This window comes from Vidua chalybeata, chromosome 1 (assembly GCF_026979565.1).
Source record: "Vidua chalybeata isolate OUT-0048 chromosome 1, bVidCha1 merged haplotype, whole genome shotgun sequence".
NCBI lineage: Eukaryota > Metazoa > Chordata > Aves > Passeriformes > Viduidae > Vidua > Vidua chalybeata.
This window is the reverse complement of record NC_071530.1, coordinates 4,521,297-4,547,372: the sequence shown is the minus strand read 5'-3', so window position 1 is coordinate 4,547,372 and position 26,076 is coordinate 4,521,297. Positions and strand designations below refer to the sequence as shown.

At 47.1% G+C, this 26,076-nt stretch overlaps 2 protein-coding genes across 3 annotated transcripts in view; one reads left to right on the top strand and one right to left on the bottom strand.

Moving 5' to 3' along the window:
• Positions 1–22,750, top strand: part of PLCD1 (phospholipase C delta 1) — a 51,540-nt gene extending 28,790 nt beyond the window's left edge. For both annotated transcript variants that reach the window (XM_053945100.1, XM_053945088.1), the window contains exons 5-15: positions 3,200–3,428; positions 4,617–4,818; positions 6,690–6,834; positions 7,858–8,007; positions 15,169–15,330; positions 16,656–16,812; positions 17,112–17,228; positions 18,578–18,756; positions 19,270–19,402; positions 21,085–21,234; positions 21,566–22,750. In XM_053945100.1, coding sequence (XP_053801075.1) covers positions 3,200–3,428; positions 4,617–4,818; positions 6,690–6,834; positions 7,858–8,007; positions 15,169–15,330; positions 16,656–16,812; positions 17,112–17,228; positions 18,578–18,756; positions 19,270–19,402; positions 21,085–21,234; positions 21,566–21,657 — 1,716 coding nt within the window. In that variant the 3' untranslated portion in view covers positions 21,658–22,750. The remainder of the gene's footprint in view (positions 1–3,199; positions 3,429–4,616; positions 4,819–6,689; positions 6,835–7,857; positions 8,008–15,168; positions 15,331–16,655; positions 16,813–17,111; positions 17,229–18,577; positions 18,757–19,269; positions 19,403–21,084; positions 21,235–21,565) is intronic.
• A 402-nt stretch (positions 22,751–23,152) lies between these two features.
• VILL (villin like) overlaps positions 23,153–26,076 on the bottom strand; it is a 36,557-nt gene continuing 33,633 nt past the window's right edge. The window contains exon 20 of the mRNA XM_053945075.1: positions 23,153–26,050. Within this exon, the coding sequence (XP_053801050.1) occupies positions 25,937–26,050 (114 nt within the window). The 3' untranslated portion in view covers positions 23,153–25,936. The remainder of the gene's footprint in view (positions 26,051–26,076) is intronic.

Here is a 26,076-nt window from a genome sequence, read left to right as displayed (position 1 = left end):
AAAAAAACCTTTCCAGATTAATGGTAGATACACAACATTGCACCCAAGCCTGGACTAGTCTGATTGACTTAATACTCCCAAGGCATATTTAATCTGGTCAGGGATGTACACTTCTAAATTCTCCAGATTCAGCTTGCTGGCTGAGCCTATCAGAAGATAAGAAAGGGATGAAAAATTCTCAGTTGTTCAGCTTTGGATTTCTCTCTGGAGAATCCATCCTGCTGAGGTGAGATAAAACATCTGGATAATTTCCAAACTTCCATCCTGTCTGAATTAATGTGTGTGCAGTTTCAGAAATGTCTTTTTCTGATCAGTGGTAAACACAAGGGTGGTTTTGGGCACTGGGCAGGAGTTCTCCTGCTCCTCCATGTGAGCCTTCCCCCAAAGGAGGTCCAAGTTTCCTTGTCTTTACTTTCTAGACATCTCTCTTTATGGACAGCTCCTCAGGAATCAGGGGGAAGGTCATCAGCACATCTTAAAGAATTTCAGCTCACAGAATATTCCAGTTGTACTGCCCGCTCTGGCTGGTGGATCCCATCCTTTATTCCCTGCCCAGGAAGATCCTGGAAGAGTGGAAATAAGGCTGAGAATCCACGGATTGAGGTGCAGGTCTCAACTGGAAGTAGTTGCCAATACTTCCTCTGCAGTCAGTGCAGGTGAAGCCAGTAAGGACCAGGGTGTGAATCTCCTCATCCTAAAGGATACATCTCACATACAGGAGATGAATCACTCCCACACCTTCACACACCAACAACCTGAAAAAATCACCCTTGGTTTGTTTGATTTTTTTTTTTTTTTAATTTTACTTTATTTTAGGGGCACAGTCTCCTCTTATTTAATGGACCTTTTCTACTGTCACAATAGTTGTAAGGGAGCTCTAGGAGAAGAAACCATGAAATTAATCCTTTTTGCTTAAAGACTCCCAGTAATTCCTAAACCTTGATTCAACCCGTGGAAATGCAGGGAGTTAGCTGAAGTACCATCATTAAGCAAGCAATTGTTAAGTTTCCTGTATAGCCACTGGAAAGAGAGGCTCTTTGGAGGTTAATTTAGGTCTCCTGAAGGCTGATTTGCCTCCAGGAAGGGTCTGTGTTGCTCTTAAAGCAATTACATTTTCAGTTTGCATCCTGAAAATGGACTAGGGCATTACAGCCTATTAAAGGGTGATCTTTTCTGTCTCAGAGAGTTTTTCTTCATTTAGTCACAGGAAGGAAGGGTGATCAGGGGCTCAAGTGGGGGCTGCAGGGCATGTTCTCACATTATTTTTGCCTCTCATCATGTGACTCTGTGTCCACATTTAGGTTTGAGACACGGGAGTAAAACGTGTTGCAAAGCAACCAGAAATTATGCAAAGTTCCTGTCATTGCTCACTTCATTTCAACCTCAATATTCATTCTGATGCATCAGAAAGGTGTTTTTGCTGGCAGGCCAAGGGTCATGCAGAACTCATGGCTTGTGATGCATACATGGGAGGTAAAACACAGTATTTTGGGTTGAGAGTCTCTTTCTAATTTGGACCTCTTGTAGCCAAAGCAGAAGTCACCCACTTTTATACCATGCATCTGATCTGTCCTGGGGTTTGATTCCAGTGCTATTGCCCTGTTTTCATCACAGCCTTTATGGCAACTAATGAATAAACTTCCCCAGGCACACCACTTAAAATGCCAGTTTTCTAGGAGGAATATCTTGTCATTTTCCCTGTCAAGTCTTAAAGAAAAGAACATTTGTAATTCACAACATCCCTGCTGTCTCCACCAGCTGCTTTCCCTCTTTATATTCCTTTTGCAGTTGCTAAGCATCATGCTCAGCTTAGCTTGGGGGATCTGCCAGAGCCACAGCACAGGATCATAGACATGGAAGGCAGCGAGGAAAAGGCAATTCTTGAACTCTCAAACCTATTTTGGAGTTGTTTGTAGTACTGAGCATGTCACAGGTTGTCCCATCCCTGAGATGAACCCGTAGCTTCTACCCAGCAGGTTCTGAAGTCAGGACAAGTGGAACTCTTTTTTTTCTGTCACTTCAGTTTGTGAAATCCTAGGCATTATGATAATGTTCTTTGGTTTTATATGTGCTCCTTAAGCAGATAGTGAAAGATTTGCAGGGCATGAAAGTCCCTCCTTATCATCTTGGGACACTGCCAAAGCCACCGTGGCCATTGCTGAGATCACTGGCAGAGCTAGGTTGAGATTAGTGTGATTACTGGTTAAACTAAGGCATTTTCACCATAAAAACCAGGAAAATAGCTCTGTCACAGGGAATCAAAGATGGAAAGCAGTTTAATTCCTCTGGTTTGACAAGCTGAAGAATTCTGCTAGGAACAAACAACAAAATTAATATCAGGATTTGCTACAGAAAAAAAAAAAGTTGTTTCTGATGAAAAATTGAACCTGGGAGTATTTAAAATAAACTAGAAAAACTTGTTATTGGAAAAGCTGTGTCCTTGATGGAGACATTAATGTGTATATCTCAAGCTCCTCATCTTTCATGGTCAATCAAGTCCTTGGCTGTGGTGCTCTGTCACAGATGGTATCTACTGGAAAAGTTCAAACCCCAGAGGAAGATGAAGGATCTGAATTACAGTTCCTTGTGGGAAGATTATATCTAATTTGAAATCTGTGGGGATTTTGTTATGTGGCAGGTTTTGGATGAGAATGGAAAATTTCCATGGAGAGGTGGATTTTTTCATACCTAAACATGCACATGTTTAGCAGTTGTGGGGGTTTAAAGTTGGTTTTGATGCCATTTTTGCAAACAACCCTATTGTGGTCTGAGCCATTCAGGTCAAAGGAAGGTTCCTTTTCACTTAACTTCCTGGATTTTTGGCTATACTCTCTATCATTATTTAATAGAGTCAATTGTTTCCCTTTATTCCCCCTGAGATTGAGAATTACATTTCTTTTGACCCTTGATTTGTGCTTGGATTATTTTGAGCTGTCCCGAAGCACACCAAGTGCTGGAACTCAAGGCTGGTGCTTTTGAGCACATTGATAATGTATAAATACTAATAACTGGAACTGTTTTATGACTGTTGGCCTTGTCAGTGAGAACCATTGTCATTGACCACGTGCTCCTCACTGGCTGGCCAGTAACTCTTTGCAATTATTTTGTGTTCTGCGTTGTGTAGCCCTGGTGCAGATTACGGCTGGCCTATGCCAGAAGGAAAGAAGGTTTTCACTCCTTCTCCCCTCTACGTTTACAGCACTGTGACAAGTCCAAAACAGAGGCTCTGGAGGATGATGAGATAGAGGAATTTTACAAGATACTGACAGAAAGGAAGGAAATAGACAGCATCTTCCAAATGTACTCGGACCCAGAAGGGTTCATGTCCTGCCAGAACCTGGTGAGGTTTCTCTATGAGGTGCAGCAGGAAGAAAATGCTGTTGTTGCTGCCCCTGCCTTAATTCAGAGATACGAGCCCAACGAAAGAGGTAGGTTGAAAACCCTGGCTGGTTTGCTTCAAAATCTTGCTTTTTTTGATGAGCTATGAATTGCATTGCTGCTGCTTTTTTTCCCTGCAGTCGTGTGCATTATTTTCTCCCCACAGCTGCTTCTAAAACACCACTCTTCTAGGGGAACATTAACAACTCGAGGAGAGGAGAGGAGAGGAGAGGAGAGGAGAGGAGAGGAGAGGAGAGGAGAGGAGAGGAGAGGAGAGGAGAGGAGAGGAGAGGCTGGGAAATCTCTCTCTTCAATTTTATTTTGGGTGCAATGAACAGCAGGAGAGGCATTGATACAGGTTTGACTAGAGGATGATGAAATTCTTGAGGGAAAGACTCAGATGGGTTATTCAGATGCCAAGACCTCATGTGGCTTTTCCAGGCCAATAATGTAGCAATATTTGTGTTCTCCAGAAGCCAGAGTGGAGGCAGATGTCCTTGGTGGTGGGCACCTGTAAAGCCATCTGCAGATGGGATCTCTGAGTAGAGGCCAAGGAGGTGACAGCTGTTTAGGAGGCAGACACTGAATGTCTGTCTGCTCAGACTGTGGGTGAATCATCAGTCTGGAGCACCTTGGAGGATGTGTTCCAAGAGCCAACTCAGAATCATGGGCTGCTTTTCTACTATCCTGCTATCCCTTCAGGAGAGGGACAAGGCTTTGGAACTGTCAGGCTTTAGGATTAGGCTGAGATTGAGTTCAGTCCCTCAAAAAGGGAGTAATTTTGTATTTCCTCTTTGCTAATCATGTCTTTCATTGGATAATCTAGACAGGATTTATCTGGCTGTGTTTAGACATCTGACAGCTTCTCTGGGTTGGCGCAAAGAAACCTTGAAATGCTCAAACAGACATTTTGTGCTGTAAATCTCTAGAGACAGATGAGGTAAGGTCTGTCTTTGACACTTTTAAGATGTTATCAAGGACAAGTAAAGTGCAATAAAAAGCCACGTAAGTGTCATAAAAAGCTGTACTTGGGAAGGGGCATTAAAAGCATTTTCAGGCAGCTGAAGTTGTCATCCATGTCTGGAGAGCATTGATGTCTTTGCTTTTACTGAATGCCTGGGGAGCACATTTTTGCCTCTGGGATCTCCTGGAGAGCACAGGCACCGTGGTGAAGGTGGTAGCACGACCTGGTGGCATCTCATTTTCAGTGTGGGCTTTTCTGTCTGTTTACCTGGCAGCCAAGAGGGGCAACGCCATGACCAAGGATGGTTTCCTGATGTACCTGCTGTCAGATGAGGGGAACATATTCAACCCCTCCCACCGGAAAGTTTACCAGGACATGACCCAACCTCTCAGTCACTACTTGGTGTCATCCTCACACAACACCTATCTCATGGAAGACCAGATCACAGGGCCAAGCAGCACAGAGGCCTATATCAGGTAAAGAATGTGTGTGTTTGGGAGGTTAACCTCTTTCTTTCAGAAGACATGAGTGTCTGTGCTGATGGATGCAAGGGATCAAGAAGCAATCTTCCACCAGCCCAGGTAATATGGGCTGGCCCATGTTTCCAGGGTGAGCTCTTTCCAAACCAGGTTGGCTGTGCCCTCCTTTTCACAGCTCTTTGATCTGAGTTTCATCTGGTGTCCACCTGGGTGTAGGATGTATAATTACTACATTAGGAAGCAGTATAAAATATCTGCAGTCACAAGGAGGCTGGATTACAGCCCTCTGGCCTGGTGTTTTCAAAGCATGATGCTGAGGGGATGTTGCATTCCCCAAAATATGGCACAGGAGAGTGCAAGGAGCTTACAAGATGGAAAGATTCCTGGGATAGAGCTGCAGATCTGGGAGGAGACAAAACAATTCATAGTGCCATGGTGCTTATGCTCTGTACTGCCTTTGGGAGGGACCCATGGCAGGGACTGTCCCCACAACCATGCTGGGGTTTATTTTGGAGAGTCTTAGTTGGAGCAATCAATAAAAAGAGGTGGGATATGAGCAGGGTGAGTGATTGGGAGAACTTACACCTGGTGCCTTTTTAGCATCTCAGATATTCCCGCAGCACCCCTGCACAGAGCTTTAGGTGCTGCCTGTGTCTGCCTTTAACAGCACCTCATGACCAGATGGGTGCAGTGACCTTCAATAATTTGCACACCCACCTTGCATTACTCCGTGCTTTTATCAGACAAGACGGTGTTTCCTTGTGAGCCACTCAATGGCTGCAATTCTGCCTTTGTTTATGACTTACCTCATTCTCAGGAGCAACGGCTGACTGGAGTCACAAGGTCAAAAGTGTTGAGAGTGAAATCTGGCACAAGTTATTTCTCAGCAGCTCTTTGAATTCATCTTACAGAGTCTTAAAATTATAGATGTATGTTTGCGTTGCACAAAAAAAAAAAAAATCCCATGATTCTGGAGCAGGTTTCCCAGAGATGCTGTGGATGCTTCATCCCTGGAAGTGTTCAAGACCAGGTTGGACAGGGCTCTGAGTGACCTGGTCTAGTGGAAGCTGTCCCTTCCCATGGCAGGGGGTTGGAACTGGATGATCTTCAAGGTCCCTTCCAACCCAAACCATTCTGTGATTTTATTGCAATGAGTTAAAGGAATTGTGTGATCTGAAATATTTAGGGAATTACTGTAGAAAAGATGAGATCGCCTCCTAGATAGATGGGGTGGGTGGGGGGAATCTGCATTTGAAAATAAATTGAAATGGGAGCATGGATATGTAGAGGTAGGAATTTCACATGGAAATTTGGTCTGTAGACTTGGTTTAGGAAACTGGCCCTCAGCAGCCTCCTCAGCTATGATGGAGTTCCCATAGCTCCCTCCCTCCCTTTCTCTCAGCTCTGAAGATTCATCCCTCATGTCATATCAGATCTAGATGAAGAAATCACATAATCTAAGCTTTGTGACCTGGCTTCTAAGGCTGATTGTCATTCTTCTACTGCAGCCACTCTTGATTTTCTCTTCACCATCTTTGGGGAAAGACTTGGGTCACAGTCATCAGTGTCCTTTCTCATCTGACACTCACTATGTCTTATTCTTTGGATAATTCTACCTTGGACTTTCACTACCTTATTTCTCAGATCCTTCTGTGCTTTCCTTGCTCAACCTTGAGCTCTCTTCGCTGACACTGATTTTACCTGATCCCATCCTTTATCTGCTTTCCTGTTTTTTCCAAGTTCCTTTCTTCTCCCTTGCTCCTGAACTTCCTTCCAGTCTTCCCAGGCAGCACCTGTGCCTGATGTACCCTCACTTGGAGTTGGAGCAGAAGCTGTAGAACCCAACGAGGTCCCTTCTTTGTTTCCAGAGCCCTCACCAAAGGCTGTCGCTGTGTGGAGCTGGATTGCTGGGATGGCCCCAACTCGGAGCCCGTCATTTATCACGGCTACACTCTCACCTCCAAGATCCTCTTCAGCGATGTCATTAAGGCCATCAAGAACTATGCATTCAAAGTAAGGAGGAGGGACTTTTTCTCATGTTGCACGACCCAGGACTGGCAGTAGAGCTCTTCCCTCCCAGCAGAGAGCAGAAGCAATGACAGTTTCACCTCATGGGGACAAGATGTGTCCTTCTGTCTGAGCATCCATGCTCTGCTTCCTCCAGAGATCCATCCCTGGGGGTTGCTGCACAGGGAGAGCACCATCTGAGGATGAGTTTGAACCTGGGCCAGCACAGCTGCATCCTGGACCCCACTACAATGAAAATGATGCTCATAATCTTGAGCATGCCTGGTGGAAAACGCCAGCAAGCCCATGATTTGTGTGGCTTTGATGTCTCAGGGTCTGTTTCTTGTTTAGAGGAATTCATGTGCATGTTTTGGATGTGAAGGACTGTTTTTATTCTGCTTTAAAAGGGATGAACAGGGCTGGAGTCTTGTATGGCACCAGGCTTCAGAAAATCTTAGGTCTGTCCAGACTCACTGGACTCTGCTGCTTTCCTTCAGTGCATTTGGGAGCTGTTGCCAAATTTTGTTTGGGGCCATAAAGGAGTGACAGTGACAATAATGACAATGCCTTCAGGACACAAAATGACCTGGGGGGCACAGGGAACCAGATCAGGCCTATGAAGGAATGGAGGAAGGATTGACATCACCAAGGGTTTGAGCAAACCCTGTGATTTCAAAGCCCCCTTCCCAGTCCTTCCTCTGAAGGTGGGTAGGAAGGTGCTCTGGCCCACAGTGCAAGCAGAGAATAGAGGCACAGGGAGTGCCCAAGAAAGTCTGTGAAAGGCAATCCTGACCCATCCTGGTGTTCTCCATTGGACCATCATCTCTGGAAGGCATCAGCACAGATCTGAGTAACTACTGCACGGTTAAATTTTTAACAAATTCCATTTTTAGCAAATCCTTGCTTTAGGAGAACATCAGCCCCTCCTGTTGACACACTCATTCCCAGAGAAATGGAGTTCATACCAATTGCTGTAGACTGGTGAAAGCACAGAGTTCACTGATGGTGTGTGTTGCTGTCTTGTTCCAGACCTCACCATACCCCGTCATCATCTCCCTGGAGAACCACTGCAGCGTGGACCAGCAGAAGGTCATGGCCCAGCACATGACCACCATCCTGCAGGACATGCTCTTGGTCGCCCCAGTCGATGGAAACAAATCCCAGTTCCCCTCCCCAGAGGTAAGCAAGGCCACTCCAGCACTTCCTGCCTTCTGAGGGGTGGACAAGAGGGAAGTTTTTCTTCTCGCTGAGTGCGAAGCTCAAAACTCAAGGGGAAAACCACTGCAAGTAGCCTGAAGGTGTATTAAACACAAAGTGTCCTGCCATTGAGAGTGTCCTGGGTTGGTGGGGATGGAGATATCCATGGAGGAAAAAGGGAAGCAGGAGGCTGCCTAGAGATGCCCCTTTTATTCCCAGGAATCAGGGCAGCTGACAGGCTGGGAGCTGAGCCCTGGCCTTGCAAGAGGAAAGAGATACACAGCACTCAAGAGTGGTTCACCACTAGAAATCATTAGCTGACAGCAAAAACTGGAAATGGAATCTTGATATGAAAAATATGTGTCCAAAACAGGAGCCAAAAGGAAACATTAATCTATTTCCACCCATGTGGTTTGTGCTTGCTTTCTGTCTTTCTTTCTGTTTTTCTTAGCACTTTGCAGGAACAGACTCCTGTACGGTTAGCTGCAGTTCTCTTTAAATTGCATTTCTTTGCTCATTCTCCAAAAATTAGATGAACATGCCTAGTCAGAGCTGGGAGGAGTTCGTGGGTGAGATAAAGCTGGCAGTCAGCAGGGGAGAAAGGAGAGGAAAACAATCCACCCAGAATATCTTCTATATTAGTTCTCCCTCTTCCTTTATCTGCTTTTCCTTTCTGACTTTCCTCTTTTGTTTGGGAATGTCATGCCTCGTTTGATACAATGCCTGGCACAGAGGGAAGCTGCTCTGGGCTGGTCCCTAAGCACCAGGGCAATAAATTAGGATGAATTGTAATTTTTACTGCTGCTGCTTCAGCAGGACCTTGGCTCTGGCACATACAAGGTGCCTCCACTGGGAGAAGTGACTCTCCTAGGGTGAGGACACTCCCAGCACAGAGATCAATCTTTGCAGGCACTTACTGAGTTGGAAAAATACGTCTTCAGTGTCCCCTCCTGACTTGTTATTTATCCTGGTGCAGGATCAGGAAAACTGCTGATGGCTTTTCAGCTGATGGCAATGATATGATGAAAGAAAGGAGAAACACCAAGCACAGCAATGTGTGATTTGTGAGTGGAAGGGGATGACCCCAACTTCCCAAAGATGTTTTTTCCATGCCTGTGCTCATCTAACCTCCTGATTTTGATTGCCAAAAAGACACTTGGCCCCTGCTGAGCACAATGCCCAGATCTACCTTAGGGAATGGATTTGGGCTGAGGTGCTCTATTGCAGGGATTGATCCATTTAGTTTAATCACAGAAAAAATGCCATTGTTGCAACACCTATCCTTTTCCTTCTGGTACTTTTCCTCTGCCTTCCTGCTTTTTGAAGTAGGACAGTGCAAAGGGCTGAAATGTTGAATTTTTTTTTTGAGTGTAAAATACATTGAAACTGAAACATGAGGGAAAAACAAACAAACAAACAAACTAGGAACCTCTTGGCTTCTCCCTCCCTTGTTGACATGAGGAAACCAGGGACAACAGGATATTTTTCATATCAGGAAAAGGGTGGGATCTGCCGCTGGGCAAAGGGCTGAAGGCTGTAAACACAAACAGTCGAAGGATTGCTGCCGATTGTGTCAGCAGGGCAAGGTTAGTAATTAAAGGAAGATTGACACGGTTTGGATTTGTGCTAACGATTCACTCCACAGCCCCGGGGCAGGAATCTGATTTATTCGGCTCCATTCAGGAGCAGTGTTGGGCTACACAGATTATCTAAATATCTCCCCCAAGCTACTGTCTTTAGGTCCCAATAGTGAATTAAAGGCTGTTGGATGAAAGGCCAAAAAACACATCAAGGCTCCAGGCAGCACCAGGGTTGTAGGGAGGAGCTGATCCAGTCTCTGCTGCTGGTGGGTTCTTACCCTTCTCTCCCATCCCTGCCAGGGGTCTGCCAGGGCCCCCTGGCCCTGTCCCTACATCCCAGCTAGAAATGCTGCAAATCCACAGTCCTCGAAGGAGACTAAAACTGTTCCCAGTGTTGGAACTATTCAGTGTATCCAGTGTGTCTGAAACCCCTACAGTACTTTGTTCCTGGAATTCCTTGTTTATGAGGACAGTGCCTTTGGGCATTACCCACACGTTTTGTGTCAATGTGGCCTCAGATCCATCTGCACATCTCTGTTTCTCCAACCTTAGCCCAGCTTGTGTCAGTCTTGTCTCCAGTGCATCTTCTTGCCTGAAGTTCTTGAGCTGAGTTTCCTTCAGTCCTCCAAAACCTCCTTCAGTAACGTGTTTCTTCCCCTTTCCTGGAGACTCTCTTCATCCTCTGGTGCCACTCATTGCTGGTGCAACACTTCAGTTTGCAGCTGAAGGACGTGCACAGATGGAGATGTGATACCACTTAGTGCATCTGATCTGCACATCTCCTCATGAATGGGAACATGTTGTTCCCCACAGCTTCCAGAAGTCTGCAGAGGGGGATATCCTCATCCTGAGAGTGGGATGTGTGTCAGGAGGCAGTGCTCAGACCCTGTGTATCCGTGTACCTGAGCACTTCACTTAGGGCTCCTTTGGAGAAACAGAGGAGTTGGAGGTGTGGTCCACCTCCTCCTCAGTGTTTGTCCAAACAGAGGAGGAATCACACCCTGGGAGTGTTTGGTTTTCTCTGTTGACTCTAAAGGAGGTGTTGAAGCCACAGAAAGTTTGTTGAGATGGATCACTTTACAAATCTTCCATTCCCACTGAGATGAAAACAGGAGTTCAGACCTTGCTGTGGCTCTCAGGTTGCTCCTAGGGGCGGGAAGCTTTCAGGTAGGATAAACCTGTGTCTGCAGATCTTTTAAAACGCTCTGCTCATTACAGCTCTGCTGCTTCTGATAAAATCAATGTTTTCCTTTAAGATGGTTTCCACATCCCAGTGTCAGAACCATTTCATCTGCACAGCTGAGCTCCACTTCAGGGGGACTAAGGAATGTCATTTATAGGGCATGTGAAGAAGGAGAAGAGTTGAATCTGTTGCAGCAGCCACTCCACTGTGTGCTCTCAGTGGAGTCCAATGTCCTTGTAGCCTTTCCTGAGGTTGTACTCCACCTTGGGCTTCCCACAGACAGCTGGAATGGCTTTATGGTCTACTTGGAGAACATTTATTGAGCATCTCAGCTATTGCTTCCTCCTAAGACAAGGGATCTGCTCAACAGAGCTGAACTGATGAGCTGAGTGTCTTTTGCCTCAGGCTAGAAATATTTAATATCACATGAAGGGGAACCAGTAGAGACAGAGCAAGGGCAGGTGTGTGTTTGTGACTGTCTATATCAGCTTATTTAAAACCTCAGTAAAGAAGAGAAACTCTCAGATGTAGGACTTTGCTTCCTCTGCAGGGGGGATTCACTGCAATGCTACCACAGGATAGCACCTTTTGTGGGAAATGGGGATGAAAATGCCTCTCTTTGGGGTGAGTCTCACCCTTTCTTCTGACAAATAAGCAAATGGATCTCCTCTGAGTTAGGTGGCACATGGCCTGCTCTCCCTTGTAGGTGTAGGAGCAGTGTCCTGTGCCCATGGGGGGCATCTGTACCATATCCAAGGTTTCCCAGAGGAACCACAGGCTAGATAGGATAACAGCAGCACTGAGGACCTGCTGCTGGCAGCTCTGGAATGGGCTGTGGTGAGGAGACACAGTGGAGGCTGTGTTGCTGTGCCTTCCCTCGTGATGTTCTTCAGCCATGTAGGATTGGTCTGTGCCAGGAACTGCGCCTCCCACTTGCTGTGCAGGCTGAATGGGAGTGATGCTGAGAAGGCTGACCTGGAACAGAGGCTGGACAGAGCTAAAGAATAAGTAGGGATTTATTAAGAGGCTTCAATGGATCCACCTTGGGCAGCACAAGAGCCCAGCCAGGGCTACACCCAAGATGAACCAAAATGGTCCCAAAAATGGACATCCGCTCACGGGGTCTCTCACTTTTTATAAGTTCTGCTCCATTTGCATATTGGAGTTCATTGTCCAATTCCAGCTTCAGATTATGAAGTACCATCCTTCTTGTTTTTTTTCTCTTCAGTCCATGTTGTTTCTGCTCTGGGGCCTGAAACTTGTATTGGTTGTCCTTGGTCCCAAGCTAGAGAAGGAATTGTTTTGTCTGCCTACTCTGTGAAGAGAGCTTACCAACACTTAATATGAAGCTCAGAACTACACACCTAGGCAGCACAGAATCTGAAAAAATATGAAAGCTAAAACTTAAAGCATCATTTCCCGCCTTTAGAGTCTTGACAGGGCTTAAAAAGCATAATTACCTGCTGGTAATTAAGAATCAAGTGGGCTGCCCCAAATACCTTATCCTTAGTTCCCCACTGCTGAGCTGTGAGGGGAGGCAGTAACATTTCTTGTGGGGCATTAGAAAGCAGAGGCAGATAATTTATTAAATACCAGGATGGTATCTGCAGCCAGCAGGGGACAAGAGGGGCTGCTCTCAGCCTCTCCTGATGCCTTGTGAAGGCTGACCTAGAACAGAGACTGGACAGAGCTAAAGAATAAAGCAGGGATTTATTAAAAGGCCTCAGTGGATGCACCTTGGGCAGCACAAGAGCCCAGCCAGGGCTGCACCCAAGATGAACCAAAATGGTCCCAAAATGCACGAGCGCTCCCGGGGGCTCTCACTGGGATCAGCTCTGCTCCATTTGCACCTTGCAGTTCATTGTCCCATTCCAGCTTTAGCCCATGCACTCCCATCCTGCTTGTTTTTCTCTCTCCAGCCCACCTTGTTTGTGCTCTTGGGCCTGAGATTTGGATCATTTGTCCTTGGTGCCCAGCTGGAGCAGGAATTGTTTTGTCTCCCTGCTCTGTGCAGAGAGCTCACCATCCCCTAATGTGAAGCTCAGAAGTACACACTAAAGCAGCACAGAATGTGAAAAGCAGAAAAGCTCAAACCTGAGGCATCACTCCTTACTGTCCCCAGTGCAATCCTTCCAGGTTTGTCCATCCCAAGTGCTGAGCAGAGCCTAAAAGCTCTCACAGAACTGGATTTTGGTGGAAGAACAGTGTAGAGCTGGGTGTTGAGGCAGGAGGGTGGGAAGGGACATGAGAGCAGCAGGCTGAAGTCAGGCTCTGGGGATGGGGGGGAGGATATTGCTGTGCTCTGACTGCTCCTTTTGAGTGACAGGGAAAGTGCCCCAGTGTAAACAGCTCATTTGTGGTAGCTGAATTAAAATGTTCTCGGCTGCTGCCTCAGGTGCCAGTGTTGGATTTCTGCTCAAACCCAGCTTCATCCACAGCTTTGCCAGGTGGTGAGGACTGGGGCTGGTCTCTGTAAAGATGTGATGCAATTTGCTTGAACCCACAAAGGGTGCAAAGGGGGAATGGTGTCCTTTGAAAACGCCTGTGTTGTTTTATAAAAGATTCTTGGTTTTTCACAGTCCTGTCATTTGAATGTGGTGGGGTTTTGTTGCTTTTGCTGTTGCAGAAAAGGTAAATATAGGGTGTTGCTGAGGAAAGGGGAACGTGCTACACAGACTGAGGGGCTGTGCTGGCTAATTCCAAGATAGCATTTTTCTGGAATTACACGTACCCTCCAAAGCCAGGAGTACCAAACACATCCAGGTGGCAGCAAATTCCTGTTCCTGAAAGCTGCCAGGCCTAGTGGTGCTCTTGATTTTAAGGCATAACCCACATACCTGAAGATCACCCCCAGTCGTCTTTCCCAATACTTCTCCCTGTCCCAAACATTTCTGCTGCCTTGTTTGGGCTCTAAGTCATCCCTGTCCAGGCTCCAGCCTTCCCCCCACAGCCAGGGCTTGTGCAAAGGATGTATCAGTGGTGAGGGGTTGGGGATTCTTTGCTTTTTTTTTTTTTTTTTGCCAAGGTCAAGATTAAATGTGTGAGACAGTATTTCTTTCTCAGACTCAGATGTTTATTAGTTCTTATCTCTGTCACAGTCTCACAAACCCTGACTTCTACAGCCCTTCACTCCAACAAACTAAAAATGGAGCCCCATCTCTCTCTACAAGGCCTTTTAAAGATAAATTGTCCAATTAAGAAATGACACCTAAATTATTCTTATTTTTAATCCAATAACCAACCACCTGTGCCTGCAATGGGGACTTTTTTATCCAAGTACACAAAACCACCCAAACCCATGGAGAAGGAGGTGAAGAAGAAGGACCAACCTCCGCCCCAAAACCTCCATCTTGCTTTATATCTATTACTGTTTTCTAAACCCTTAAACTCTGAGTTTCCCAGCCTGTGATATCAACACACTTCTATCCAAACTCCACCCCCACAATCCCAGCTCTGTCATTCCATTTTGGAAGCTTCTCCAGGGCCTCAGGTCAATGCAGTGTTTTCCTGGGGGTCAGTGCCTGTCAGCACAGAAAGTCCAAAATTCTCAGCAGCCAGGGTTCCAACAAGGGGTTTCATGTGAACCTTGAAAGAGGCTGGAGAGGATTGATTCAGCACAGGGAAGGTGCTCTCTGGACTCCCCCTGCACTGTGATGCACTGGTTGTGCTCAGTGTTGTACCATCAGAGGATGGTACAACAATCCCCTGAAGAGGAGGTAGCTTTGGAAAGGGTCTGGGAAATCCTTCTGAGGCTGTCAGCACCCTAAGGCTTCACCTGCAAAATGCTAAATGTATTAAAATTCCATGTCTGCTGTGCATGAGGCACCTGTCCAGAGCTTACTGGAGCTCTCTGCCCATTAAAATGTCTGTGGAGCAGAGGCTGCACTGCCTCAGGCCCTGCTTGGATCTCAGTTTCCAGAGTTGTGCACAGGTTTATAACCACACACTGCAGAGCAAGGGGTGCATTAAATAACAGGGCCACACAGAGGGGCAAAAATGGTGCCACTAATTTCTTCCAGCAGCCCAGACCTCCAGGCTCAGCCTTGTTTGGTGAGCAACATTTCAGACTTGGGGGAAAAAGGAATATATTTTAATTGTCTTTACCAGCACAACTGTTTAAGTTGTCTGGTTGAGGGGATGGTCACCTCTATGGCAGAGGGGAATCACTGGGCTCTCTGGGGTTTTCAGACTCATGGCTTGTGGTCTCAGAGGCTGGGCAGGGCCCCAGTGTAAAAACAGACTTATTTTTACCTGTGTCTCTGGAAAATAACCAGTCACTGATACAACTGTAAAAGCACTGGTTACAGCTGAGGGGCTTTTTCAGGGTGGGCCAGAACCTTCTCTAACCACCAGATATTTTGTCCACTTTTCCTTGTGCAGCAATTGAAAGGGAAGATCCTAGTGAAAGGCAAGAAGCTGAGCAGGCAGGAGGACCCCATCAATGGGAACAACAACCTGGAGGCTGAGGATGTCTCTGATGAAGATGAAGCAGCTGAAATTGAAGATGAATCTGTGAAGACCAAGGTAGAGCAGAAGGGAAAAGTAAGTGAAAGAAGAAATCACTGAGAAATCACTTTTTAGGTGCGTTTTGTACCACACCTAAAGAAATAAAGAAAGAAAAGCAGTTGAAATACAATTTTTCTTGTGTTCCCAGCCAAGACAGGTCTCAGTGTGGTTTCAGCTACTCAGCTGGGTTGAAAGGGTGAATTGTTGAAATTGCTGGGGCTGAGGCTCCTGATGCTTGCCCAGCTTAATGATCTCTGTCCCAAGCACAAGCAGAGATCTTGCAGAGCCAGCCAAGCAAAAAGGTTGGCTTCCTTCTCTAAAATGAGACTGGAGGACCTTGCAGCAAGGACAGACCGTGTAGCAATTATGGAAGCAGTGGAAGGACACATGTTCAATCTCTGTCTTATTTCCAGAAAGCTGTTTGTCATGGGACTGTCATGACTTTGGCTTTTCCAGTCACATTTTGGGATATGTCTGCAGCCTCACTGGCTGTTTGTTTCTGACCTGGAGGAGGGAGGGATGGAAGGAAGGGGTAGCTAGTTACTAAAGCAATTTGCATGATGATTTCCGGAAGGAAAAGGCTGGCCTTTACACTAGTGTTCTGCCCCATCATGTGAGGAAATGGATTTTTCCAGGTTGCAGGTCCTTGTGAAGCCCATATCCCTCACAGGGTGGCTTCATAGGTGACACAGACACATTCAGCCCCACAGATGGCAAAGCTCTTGGTGTTACCTCTGTATCAGGACTGATCTATATTTCCCTTTGATGAGCTGCTCACTCTTTGCAGGTCTTAATTATTTCTCTGATCTCTAGTCAATAATGTGTACATTATTTTGACATTCTGACATCTTTTGACTTTCTTTTCTTGCCCCTGATGGGAGCTGGGGACTCTCACTTGCACCAATAAATGTGGCTGTGGAGTTGGAGTCATGAAAGCATTGTAACAACTTCCTAGTTCAAGGGGAAAAAAGCCCAAGCTCTGTGGAGGCCAAAAGACCCTTCTCTTCCCTTTATTTCCAGGTTTGCATGCCTGGGACCAGGACAGTATGGAAAAGTCATTGCTAAGGCTCTGCTGTAAAGTTTAGCACCTGGAGACAGATGTGGGTGCTGAAATACAAATGATCCTGCAGAGAGCAGCAAGGAAGGGTATCCCACCAACAAAGGCGGAATCCTTTTCCAGCCTTTCCTGCACAGGGTGACACAGGGCACACCACCAGCCACTGAGTGCTGAGAGTGTGCATCTTTTCCTGGTGGAAGTGGTGGAGAAGAGAAGCCCCAGGGGTCGTATAGAGAAAACACAATTACCACTTTTGAGCATGACAGCAAAACCTCCCCACAAACCTCTTGTCTCCTGTTTCTAGAGTGACACCTTGAAGCTGGCCAAGGAGCTGTCAGACACAGTTGTCTACTGCAAGAGTGTCCACTTTGAAGGCTTTGATGACCCCAACCATCCTCGGGCTTTCTACGAGATGTCATCGTTCTCAGAGAGCAAAGCTCTGAAACTGGCCCAGGAGTCTGGTATGTGTGTTCTGCCCTCCTCTGTCCCTGCTCCCCAGAAAGGGACAGCTGCTGGTGGAAAAGGCATCCCAAAGACATGGGTTAGGATCTCTTTGGTCAAGCATGTCACTGAGAAAAGTGGGAAGAACTTAATATCCTCGAGGCTGTTACCAAGAAGGGCGTTTTTGCCGGTGGTTCCCACTCAGCCAGACTTGCCAGGCAGAGGAGAACACACAGCAGCAGCAGGAAGAGATAAAACTGAAAGGGATCTTTCCACCACTGACAGGGATGTTTCCTTCTGTTTTTTCCTTTCTCTGCAGGAACCAGTTTCATTCATCACAACATCAGGCACCTGAGCCGTATCTACCCTGCAGGCTGGAGGACGGATTCTTCCAACTACAGCCCCGTGGACCTGTGGAACGTCGGCTGCCAGATCGGTGGGTGCCACTGGGAGGCTGGAGGGGGTCACCTGTCTGGCTCACCCGTGGCCTGGCTGTGGAGGGGCTCCAGCTGAGGCAGAATCTCAAGCCCTTTGCAGCCAGAGGCTCAGCAGTCAGTGGGAGAGACCAGCTTTCCAAACAATGCCCGGTGACTTTCCACGGGCCATTTTCTGTCTCTGCACAAACCCATTAGGAGAGGCTTTTCTGCACATTAAATGTGCAAATCCCTGCAATTTTGCTGTCAGCAGACTTATTGCCATTTAACAAAGGAGGAGGGACTCTGTGGGTCCTGCAGCCCCCATGGGGACACAGGTAGCACCCCTTGCCCTGTCTGGCCTCTGGACAGTCCTTGGGAGGCACCATCGGTTCCCTTGGGGTACAGGAAGGCCAGACCTGAATCCAGTATTTGGGCATGCAAAATAAGATTTTTTACAAGCCCTGAGTACTTTCAGCTCCCAGGAAAACCAGCGTGCTGCAGTTATCAAAGTCTTGCTGCAGGTGGAAAAATAGGGGAATGCCTTAAAATGCTCTCAGCCTTCAAGTATAACCAGGTATGAAGGACGTGCAACCAGGATAAATTTCTGTGTCTTAAGAGATGTCTTAGATGTTGCTAAAGAGTTTAAAATCATCCTTGAGGAAATCAAGGGAGCACTGAGGAGCTGCTGGGGTCCTTGTGCACTCTTGTGGTATCTGTGAGGCTGTTCACAGAGATTGTTCCAGGTTTTACATCAATGCCTTTAAAAAGGTATCGACAAATTGGGAAAAATACAAGGAATGTGCCTGGTGTTAGGACACCAGTGAGGCTTAATCTATTTTGACAGTAAAGAGGTGATTTGATCACAGCTTACGTGCTGCCACCTGAGGAGTTCAGACAGTGTGGAGCTCTCTAATCCAAACAACAGAGGCATCAATGCCCCTTGGGATGGCAAATGAAAACAGGCAGATCTGGGCTGGAAAGGAGATTTTATAATGAGGCTAAGTAGCCAGAGAAATGATCTGAGATGGATTTGCTGGCTTCACTGTAGGAGAGGACCCCTTCAGCATAGAAATGAAGAGGTTTATCTAAAAGATGCACTTGTTCTAGCTAGCGTAAATTCCTTGCAGGACAATTTTTTATCCTAGGGAAGGCAGAATGGCTGTAATGGCTCCTCCCATCTCTGTCATCTCTGAATGCAAGAAATCCTCAGGGCTAGCAGGCTGTGAGGGTCAGCATTTACCACTGCTCTTTGAAGCGTGGAAAAGCCAATGTTTATGTCCATGAAGTGCAGTTTCATGTGAACAGAATTAGCATGAAAAGATAGCTATGGATTTATCTGAGTGACTGAAGTTATTTATTTATATTGCAGTTGCCCTAAATTTCCAGACAGCAGGCACGGAAATGGATGTGTACCAGGGTCGGTTCCAGGACAATGGGTTTTCTGGGTATGTCTTAAAGCCGGAATTCCTCCGGGATGAACAAACCAAATTCAATCCAAAATCCATCACAGAAGGAACATGGGGGACAAAGAAGAAGCTGCTGCTTAAAGTAAGAATAGAAGTTGGAAAACATCTCAGTAACATCCACTTGTTGGGGGGGTGTGTAGGTTGTACCTTCTCCTTCTTCTGGTCCTACCTTCAGTGTTGTCTAACCCTACTGATTTCCCACATCTGGGGGCTCTCATGGGCTTGGATGCTCCAGGGATCTACTCACATGTTTAATGTTGGGCAATAAGTTAATGACAACATTTGCTGTCGTTCCAGAACTGTGCAGGGAGACATGCAATCAGCAGTCACCTCTGGTGTTCCCAAGGACCAGCTGAGCACTGTGGGGACACTCAGAAAAGCTGCCTGTCCCAAAGCCAGCTGGCTGGGCTGGAGCAAGGTTCCTTAGGTGCTTTAGCTCATGACAGCTTCCTCTGAAGGATGTCACAGCACCAGCTCCAAAAGGGCAGCACCAGCCTTCACAGCAGATCCTGCACTCCTGGGGAAGGAGAGGGAATCCTCCAGGGAGCCCCCTCTCCTAATGATGTCCTGACCTCTTCCCCTGTTTCCTCCACAGATCATCTCTGGTCAGCAGCTGCCAAAGGTGAACAAAAGCAAAAACTCCATTGTGGATCCCAAGGTAACAATAGAGATCCACGGTGTCCAGCAGGACAACAACAAGAAGCAGACCAAAGTCATCGAAAACAATGGTGAGGGGGTTTCCTTCAAGCTCTGCTCCCATGAGCAGGAACCTTTTCTGTTCCTTGGCAAGACTGCCCTGTGGGCAGACCTGCCTGGGGCACCCAATCCTGCCCACACTAAGCAGATACTTGAGGTGGTGGTGTTGTTCTGTTTGAAGACAGAAATTCCCTGTAAAGCAACATCAGCCACGTGAGTTGTTTGGGGCTGGCTGCCAGATTTGCAGAGCTAGAGCTTTGGAAGTGCTCTTTACCTCCATGCAGTTGGATTTGACCTGGTGTGCAGGAGTTCTCACCAGGATCTTCCCAGAGGAAGCTTCTTGTGGGGCTGATGGTACCCCGAAAGTGTCACAAACTCACAAAAGATTGATGCAGGGAAGTTCAGAGGTGTCTCTTCCAGCCTCTGCCTAAAGTAGGGCCATACAAAGTTTACTCAAGCTCCTCAGGGTATTGCCTAGATGAATTTTGAATATCTCAGAAGTTGGAGGACCTTTTCTTACCGGTCAGACGTGGCTGTGCACTGAGGGTTTGATATTATGGCCTTCTGCACAAACACACACACTCTGCTTTTCTGTGTGGAGTAAGAGCCAAGCACTGGAAAGCTGGTGCATATTTTCCTGTCTGCTAACAATGTTTCCCTTTTCCTCTTTCCTGTTTGAGTAAATCTGGCCTGGCTCCTAAAGCTCGTGGCCATTTCCGTCACCTACAACAATTTTTACAGCCTGTCAAGTGAAAGTTGTGTAGGGAACATTTCAGACCTGCCAGGCCTGTTCCTCAGGGCTGCTGAGCACTCCCAACCCCATGGCCAGCCCTTCTCTAGCTGGAACAATACTGGAATGATGCTGGAAGGATAAGTGCTGCCTTGTGGAAAGCAGATCAAACAATAAAGACACCCCAGGCCCATCTCAGCACCTTCAGGACCAGATGAAAGATCCCTGTCTCCTGCTGAATCACTCACAAACCCTGCATGACCAGCAGGCTCCAGGTGACATTTTGCTGTCCCTGGTCCCTGCTCTGCACAGGCAGTAGGGCTTCCAACAGGATGTCCCCTCCTGTTTGCTGCTGGGGAGTGGTTTATTGACACTGCACCTGCCATGGCCTGGAGAGAGGGCACTGAGCTTGCTCTACATTTCATGTGTAGGTCTCAGTTTTGTTTGCTTTTTGATTCTGGACCATGTGACCCTTATGCAGACTTGATTATGCTTTTTGTAATCAGACACTCCTCATTAATTTTTCTTGCAGACAGGGAAATTGGGGCACAGAGTGGTGCTTAGATGGATTATCTCAAGCAGTTGGAGAGGCTTAAGGCCCCAGAAGGCTGTCTCAACACAAAAGCACAGCTTTCCTCTCTTCCCTCCCCTGGTTTAGGGCTATAAAAGTTTGCATCTGATCCAATGGCAACCAAAGACATCCATGTACCATCCAGCAAGAGCCTGTGGAGCAGAGCTGAGTTCCTCCCCTCTCCTGCTCCTCACTCCTTGCTAGGACCAAGGTCTGCTGTGAACAGCCCAAGCTGAAGGATTTATTAGTTCCAGGTAGCAAATCACAATATCAGAGCTGGGAGCAAGGCTCTTGGCACCTCCTAAGAGCCTTGGTCTAGGTCAGATTAGGTTGACAGTCCATCCATTTGCAAACACCTTAGACCACCATTACTGCTGACATCTCTGACCTCCATCCTTGTCTGTGTTGCCCAGGCTTTAACCCAAACTGGAACGAAGAGTTTACATTTGACATAGAGATCCCTGCACTTGCCCTGGTCCGGTTTGTGGTGGAAGACTTTGACATGTCGACCAAGAACGACTTCATCGGGCAGTACACCCTTCCCTTCACGAGTCTGAAGCAAGGTAAGGCCCTACTGCCTGCTCCTCACAGCCACTGAGCCCTCTGAGAAGCTCCAGCATCCTGGATGAGTGGTCCAGCTCCATCTCAGCTCGGGTCAGAGCGGATTTTTGGGGCACCTGTTAACATTGTCTCTTGTCACCAGAGGCCTTGGGCACATTGTGTTACCCATGCTCAGAGCTGTGCCTCTGGGACCAGCTTGTTTGGGATCCTGTGGGAAACTGGGAACAAAATGCTCTGAGACAGGGAGATGTTTGTGCAGGGTCTTGGCAAACATTAGCAAATGCTTTTCCAAGTGGACTAAAGGCTGTTTTCCATCTGTGTCTCTGCTTCCAGGTTATCGCCACATCCATCTCCTGACCAAGAACGGGGACCCGTACTCCTCCTCCACCCTCTTTGTCTACGTCAATATCCAGGACTGTGATTAGCAGCCTGGCTCCTCCAGGCCACCGTGGGCCTCCTTACAGACCTGGAAGGAATTCAGTGTGTGAACCCTGCCAGTGTCAGGGTCAGTCCCCAGCACCTTCCCTGGAGCAGCACTGGGTGCTCCGTAGGACCCCCGATGTGAAACAGCCATCGACCTTCTCCCTGCTGCTGGAAACATCCTAATGCTGCTGTTGAGATTAATCCTTTTGTACCTGTTCTACCAATCCAGCTGTGGTTTTAGTTCACTTTATTTCGATTTTTTTTTTTAAATGTTGCTTTTAGCGAGAGGATAGGGACTCCTTTTTTAGTGAAGTACAGCTCTTGGGTTGGGCTCGGTCAGGCATCTGGGCAAAGCACCCAACATCTGTGCAAGGAAAAGTCTCCCTCAGCACTGCAATCAGTGGCCAGGTGCCAGGTGGCTTCTTGCAACTGCAGGTGTCAGCCATCTTTCACCATATGAAGTCCTAAACGGGGACACGATTCTCCTCCTTTCTGTTACAGATTAAAGAAAGAAAGCTGCACTACAAAGCCCCGTGTTATGTAACCCGGGTTTCCTTTTGTGTTGTAATAAAAAATACATGAGCACTACTCTGCCTGTGTGCCTGGCTCTCAGCCAGGCCACTTTGCATTCAAAGCCTAGCTCTCATCCTGTGGAGGAGAAAGAAGCTGCCGAACAGCAGATTTCCCTCTGACCCAAAGTGAAACCCACTCAAAGGGACCTCAGAGAAGGTCTTTTGCCAAAGACAGTGGGAACATGCTCAACTGCCAGCAGAGCTTTTTGGTTTTGGTTGTTTTTTTTTTTTTTTTAATACAGTAAAACTTCGTGTTTTTACAGAAAAATGTCATTTTTTAACAGAGAGGAAGTAGATGTTTTAAGTGCTAGCAGGTCCCAGTTGCACTGGAGAGGTTACCCAGCACGAGAGTGTTTTGAGAACAACACAGTATTTATGGCAACGAGTGATTTGTCTTCAAGTAGAACTACAGAGTTAAGGGAATATTGTTGAAATAAAATAATATATATTTTGAAGTGCCAACTGTGTTGCTAACAGTATGTTAGACAATTAAAAGTTTAAAACAAATTCCGGAAGTGTTCAATTACTTGTCGCTATTTGCCTCTTTGTCCTACTTGAATGCAACATGAATGAATTTGGAGATAGACCTGCTTGATTTCTTAAATTATCAGGATTCCTGGGGTTCTGATCCCTGGTGGTGAAGATGAGGGGCTGATACCAAAGATGTTAATGTCCTTTTAAACATACTCTGGTCATCTTATTTTTTTTAGTCCGAAATAGCCTGAATTTAGTGATTCTTATGGCCACTGCAAAGCTGGGTTTCTTTTAGCCCTCCCTGGAGTTTGTTATGCTGCAGTAAACACTGCTGGGCACATTGATTTTTCCTCTTGACTACAATGCTGTGTGATGTTGTAAACCATTGCCAGATTAAATGTGAATTAAACCCACACCTCAAGGGCTGATATTGCATTAACAATAAATGCAATATTGTTTTGCAATAAGTGCAAAACAGCCAGGTGGAAGAGCTCAAGAGTGGCCAGCGAGGCAGAGCAGGGGGCCCTGCAGTGGCACGGGCTCTCCCAGGTCACCTCTGGGATGGGGCACATTGGTGGAGACACATTTGAAGGCCAAGGATAGAACATGCTTGACTCCCCACCAGGGACAGCCTGAGTTTGGTCCCTGCTCCCTGTGTGCTCTCTTTGTTCTAGGGAGCCATGGGATGAAAATCATAGGTGAAGGTCCTAAGAAGTGCTCCTGCCTCCTCACTTGTATCAACACCAGCTGTTGTGGGGCAAGTTAGAAAGAAATTCTTCCCTGTGAGAGCAGTGAGGCACTGGAAGAGGATTCCCAGAGAAGTTGTGGATGCCCCATCACTGGGAATGTTCAAGGCCACTTTGGCTGGGGCTCTGAGCAACCTGGGATAGTGGAAGGTGTCTCTGTCCATGGCAGGAGATTGGAACTGGATGATCTTTAAAAGGTCCCTCCCAATGCAAGCCATTGTGTGATTCTGTTCCTCTGAGAGGTCAGATCAGCCCGCTGGGTTGGCTGTGAACTTATTGCTTGCATTTTTTGGGTGGCAGGATTAGATTCCAGTTGGATTATTGAGCTAAAGCCCTCCCCTGCCTCCTGTGGCTGGCACTAGAGAAGTGGGGGACCAGGCGGCCAGGGTCAGGGTGGGCTTGGATGGATTGCACAGAGAGGCTGGGTTTTCCTCTGCCTGTTTTGCACTTAGAGGTAGACAAGATCCATGGGAAGAAAAAACATCCCTTATCAGGTAGGAACAGCTGGGGAAAGCCACTGCAGCCAGGTGGGAAAGAACTGAGATGGGGATGGGATGGGCAGAGCATGATGACAATGCTGCGAGGGCTCTCTCCCCAAAGGAAGGGACGTGGTCCATGTTGTTATCAAGTGAGCAATTAATTAATTTGGGAGCTGGCAGCAGCACTCTTCAGTGAGGCAAAGCAAATATTGCTGATTTCAGCAGTGCCAACAGAGGTTGAAACATGGGTAATGTGCATTGATTGCCTCTCTTGTGAACACAACAGGAGCAATCACAGGTAATTCAGCTGATTTGTGTCTCTGCTTGATGCTTAACTTACTCTGCACAGGGGGTTCCAGTGGGTCTTGGGCTGGACCCTCAAGCAGAAATGGGATGAAGTGGCAGTAGGAACAGGGACATAACAATGGGGTTGGGGTTTGTTTTGAGTTAACTACCAATTCTTAAACACAAAAATCTATCCAGAAGACCCCATCACCTGGAGGTTCCTGCTCCAGCCCAGCCAGATGGTGACACTTCAGCACAATGATGCGGTCCTGGATGTTGAGTGAGAGCTCTTTGCCCCTCAGTCAACAGCCTGGAGCTCCCCAGCTCCATCCCACATCCCTGCAGCAGGGCTGGGCAGTCAGGCCAGCTGCTGAAGTGCCAGGTACTGCTGCTCACTGCCAATGAGGGCTTCAGGAGCAGGGTACATGGGCACTGGGGGACAAATAGCCAGAGCTATGTGGAGTTTGGGAACAGAAGGGGTTTCACCTCCTCAGTTTGTTCTTTTCTTTTCAAAAAAATCCAAAATTTTATTGATGACCAGGTGTTTGAAGGATCTGTGGCCCTGCAGAGCTTTTATCTGCTGCCTTCCTACCCGCCATGCTGATCAAGGACACTTAGAGTGCTGCTGCTGGATGTTTATTTGGAATCACTGATCAGGTTGGAAACGGAGTAAAGCTGCAAACCCACATTGTCTGAGTTTTTAAAGCTGTGTCTCTGCCTTTAGTTCACAGTTTTATCCCGTAATCACAGATTGCTTACATTTCCCACTGCCCTCCCCAGCCAGACTGATCCCACAGTGTGGAACCAGCACTCTCAGCCCCATGGACATCACAGGGATGGAGCCCTGATAAAAGCTTCAGTAGGACACCCTCTGCCTCAGGTCATACCCAAAACCCTCCTGGCTTCCTCAAGCCTCTGGTCTGTGGCCAGGTGGACTCTGACATTCACCTGGCCACGGTCAGGGAGGCCAGGTGAGATTGCAGATGCTGTCTGAATGAGAAAAAAGAGGAAAAAAAAAGTAGAGTCTTATCTGGCAGTCAAAAATTGGTATTTGTGTCTAGCCTTTAGTGTCATCATCCTCTGGAAACATCAGCTAATAAATATGCTTATAATAAGTGCTTTTTTCCCCCAAACCCTGGTGCTATGCATGTTAATCTGGATCTGATTCTTGCTGGTTTTTTTCTTGAGTAGCTTTTCTGCAAGGTGAGAAGGGGCAGAACTGTCTGGTGTCACTCCACAGACTACCTCATCAGGCATCTGGCTTGTTCCTGACCTCAAGGCTCCCCCTCCATCCTCTTAGGGCTTCCCCCTTCTCTCCCCACCCAGAATTCACAAAGCAGCTGCAAATGGCATTTGTCTTGACTAACTTTAAACTTCTACAAATGAAGGAAATCATGGCCTCGTGCATGTGGCAATTTGCAAAAGGGAAAGATGAGGCTACAGTGCAGTTCTGTGGCACACACTTGTCTTCATGGCTATCAGCAATAAAGTGTCAGGAAGAGGCAAAAACATCCTGTCAGGCTGTTCCTGAAAAAGGTTTTTTCCTCCTGGGGTTCTGGGTTTGCAGGGAGAAAGGAGCTACCCCCTGAACAGTGGCTGCTGGAATAACTGCGTTGGATTGGGGTGCTGGGTTGGGATCACTGAGGAAATGCCTGCACTTCTTTCCTGCAGCTCCTAAGGGAGCAGGGGCTGGTCCCAGAGTCATCAGATGCCCCATCAGATGTCTCAGAAGAGTCCAAATTGTTTCTTCTCATTCTGCTGCTTCCATTTGGGCATCTGGTAGAACTCATCCTTGGACTTCCCAAAGATGTCGTGGAAATCAGCATCGGAGAGATAGCACTGCAGTGAGGAGAGAGAAGGACAGG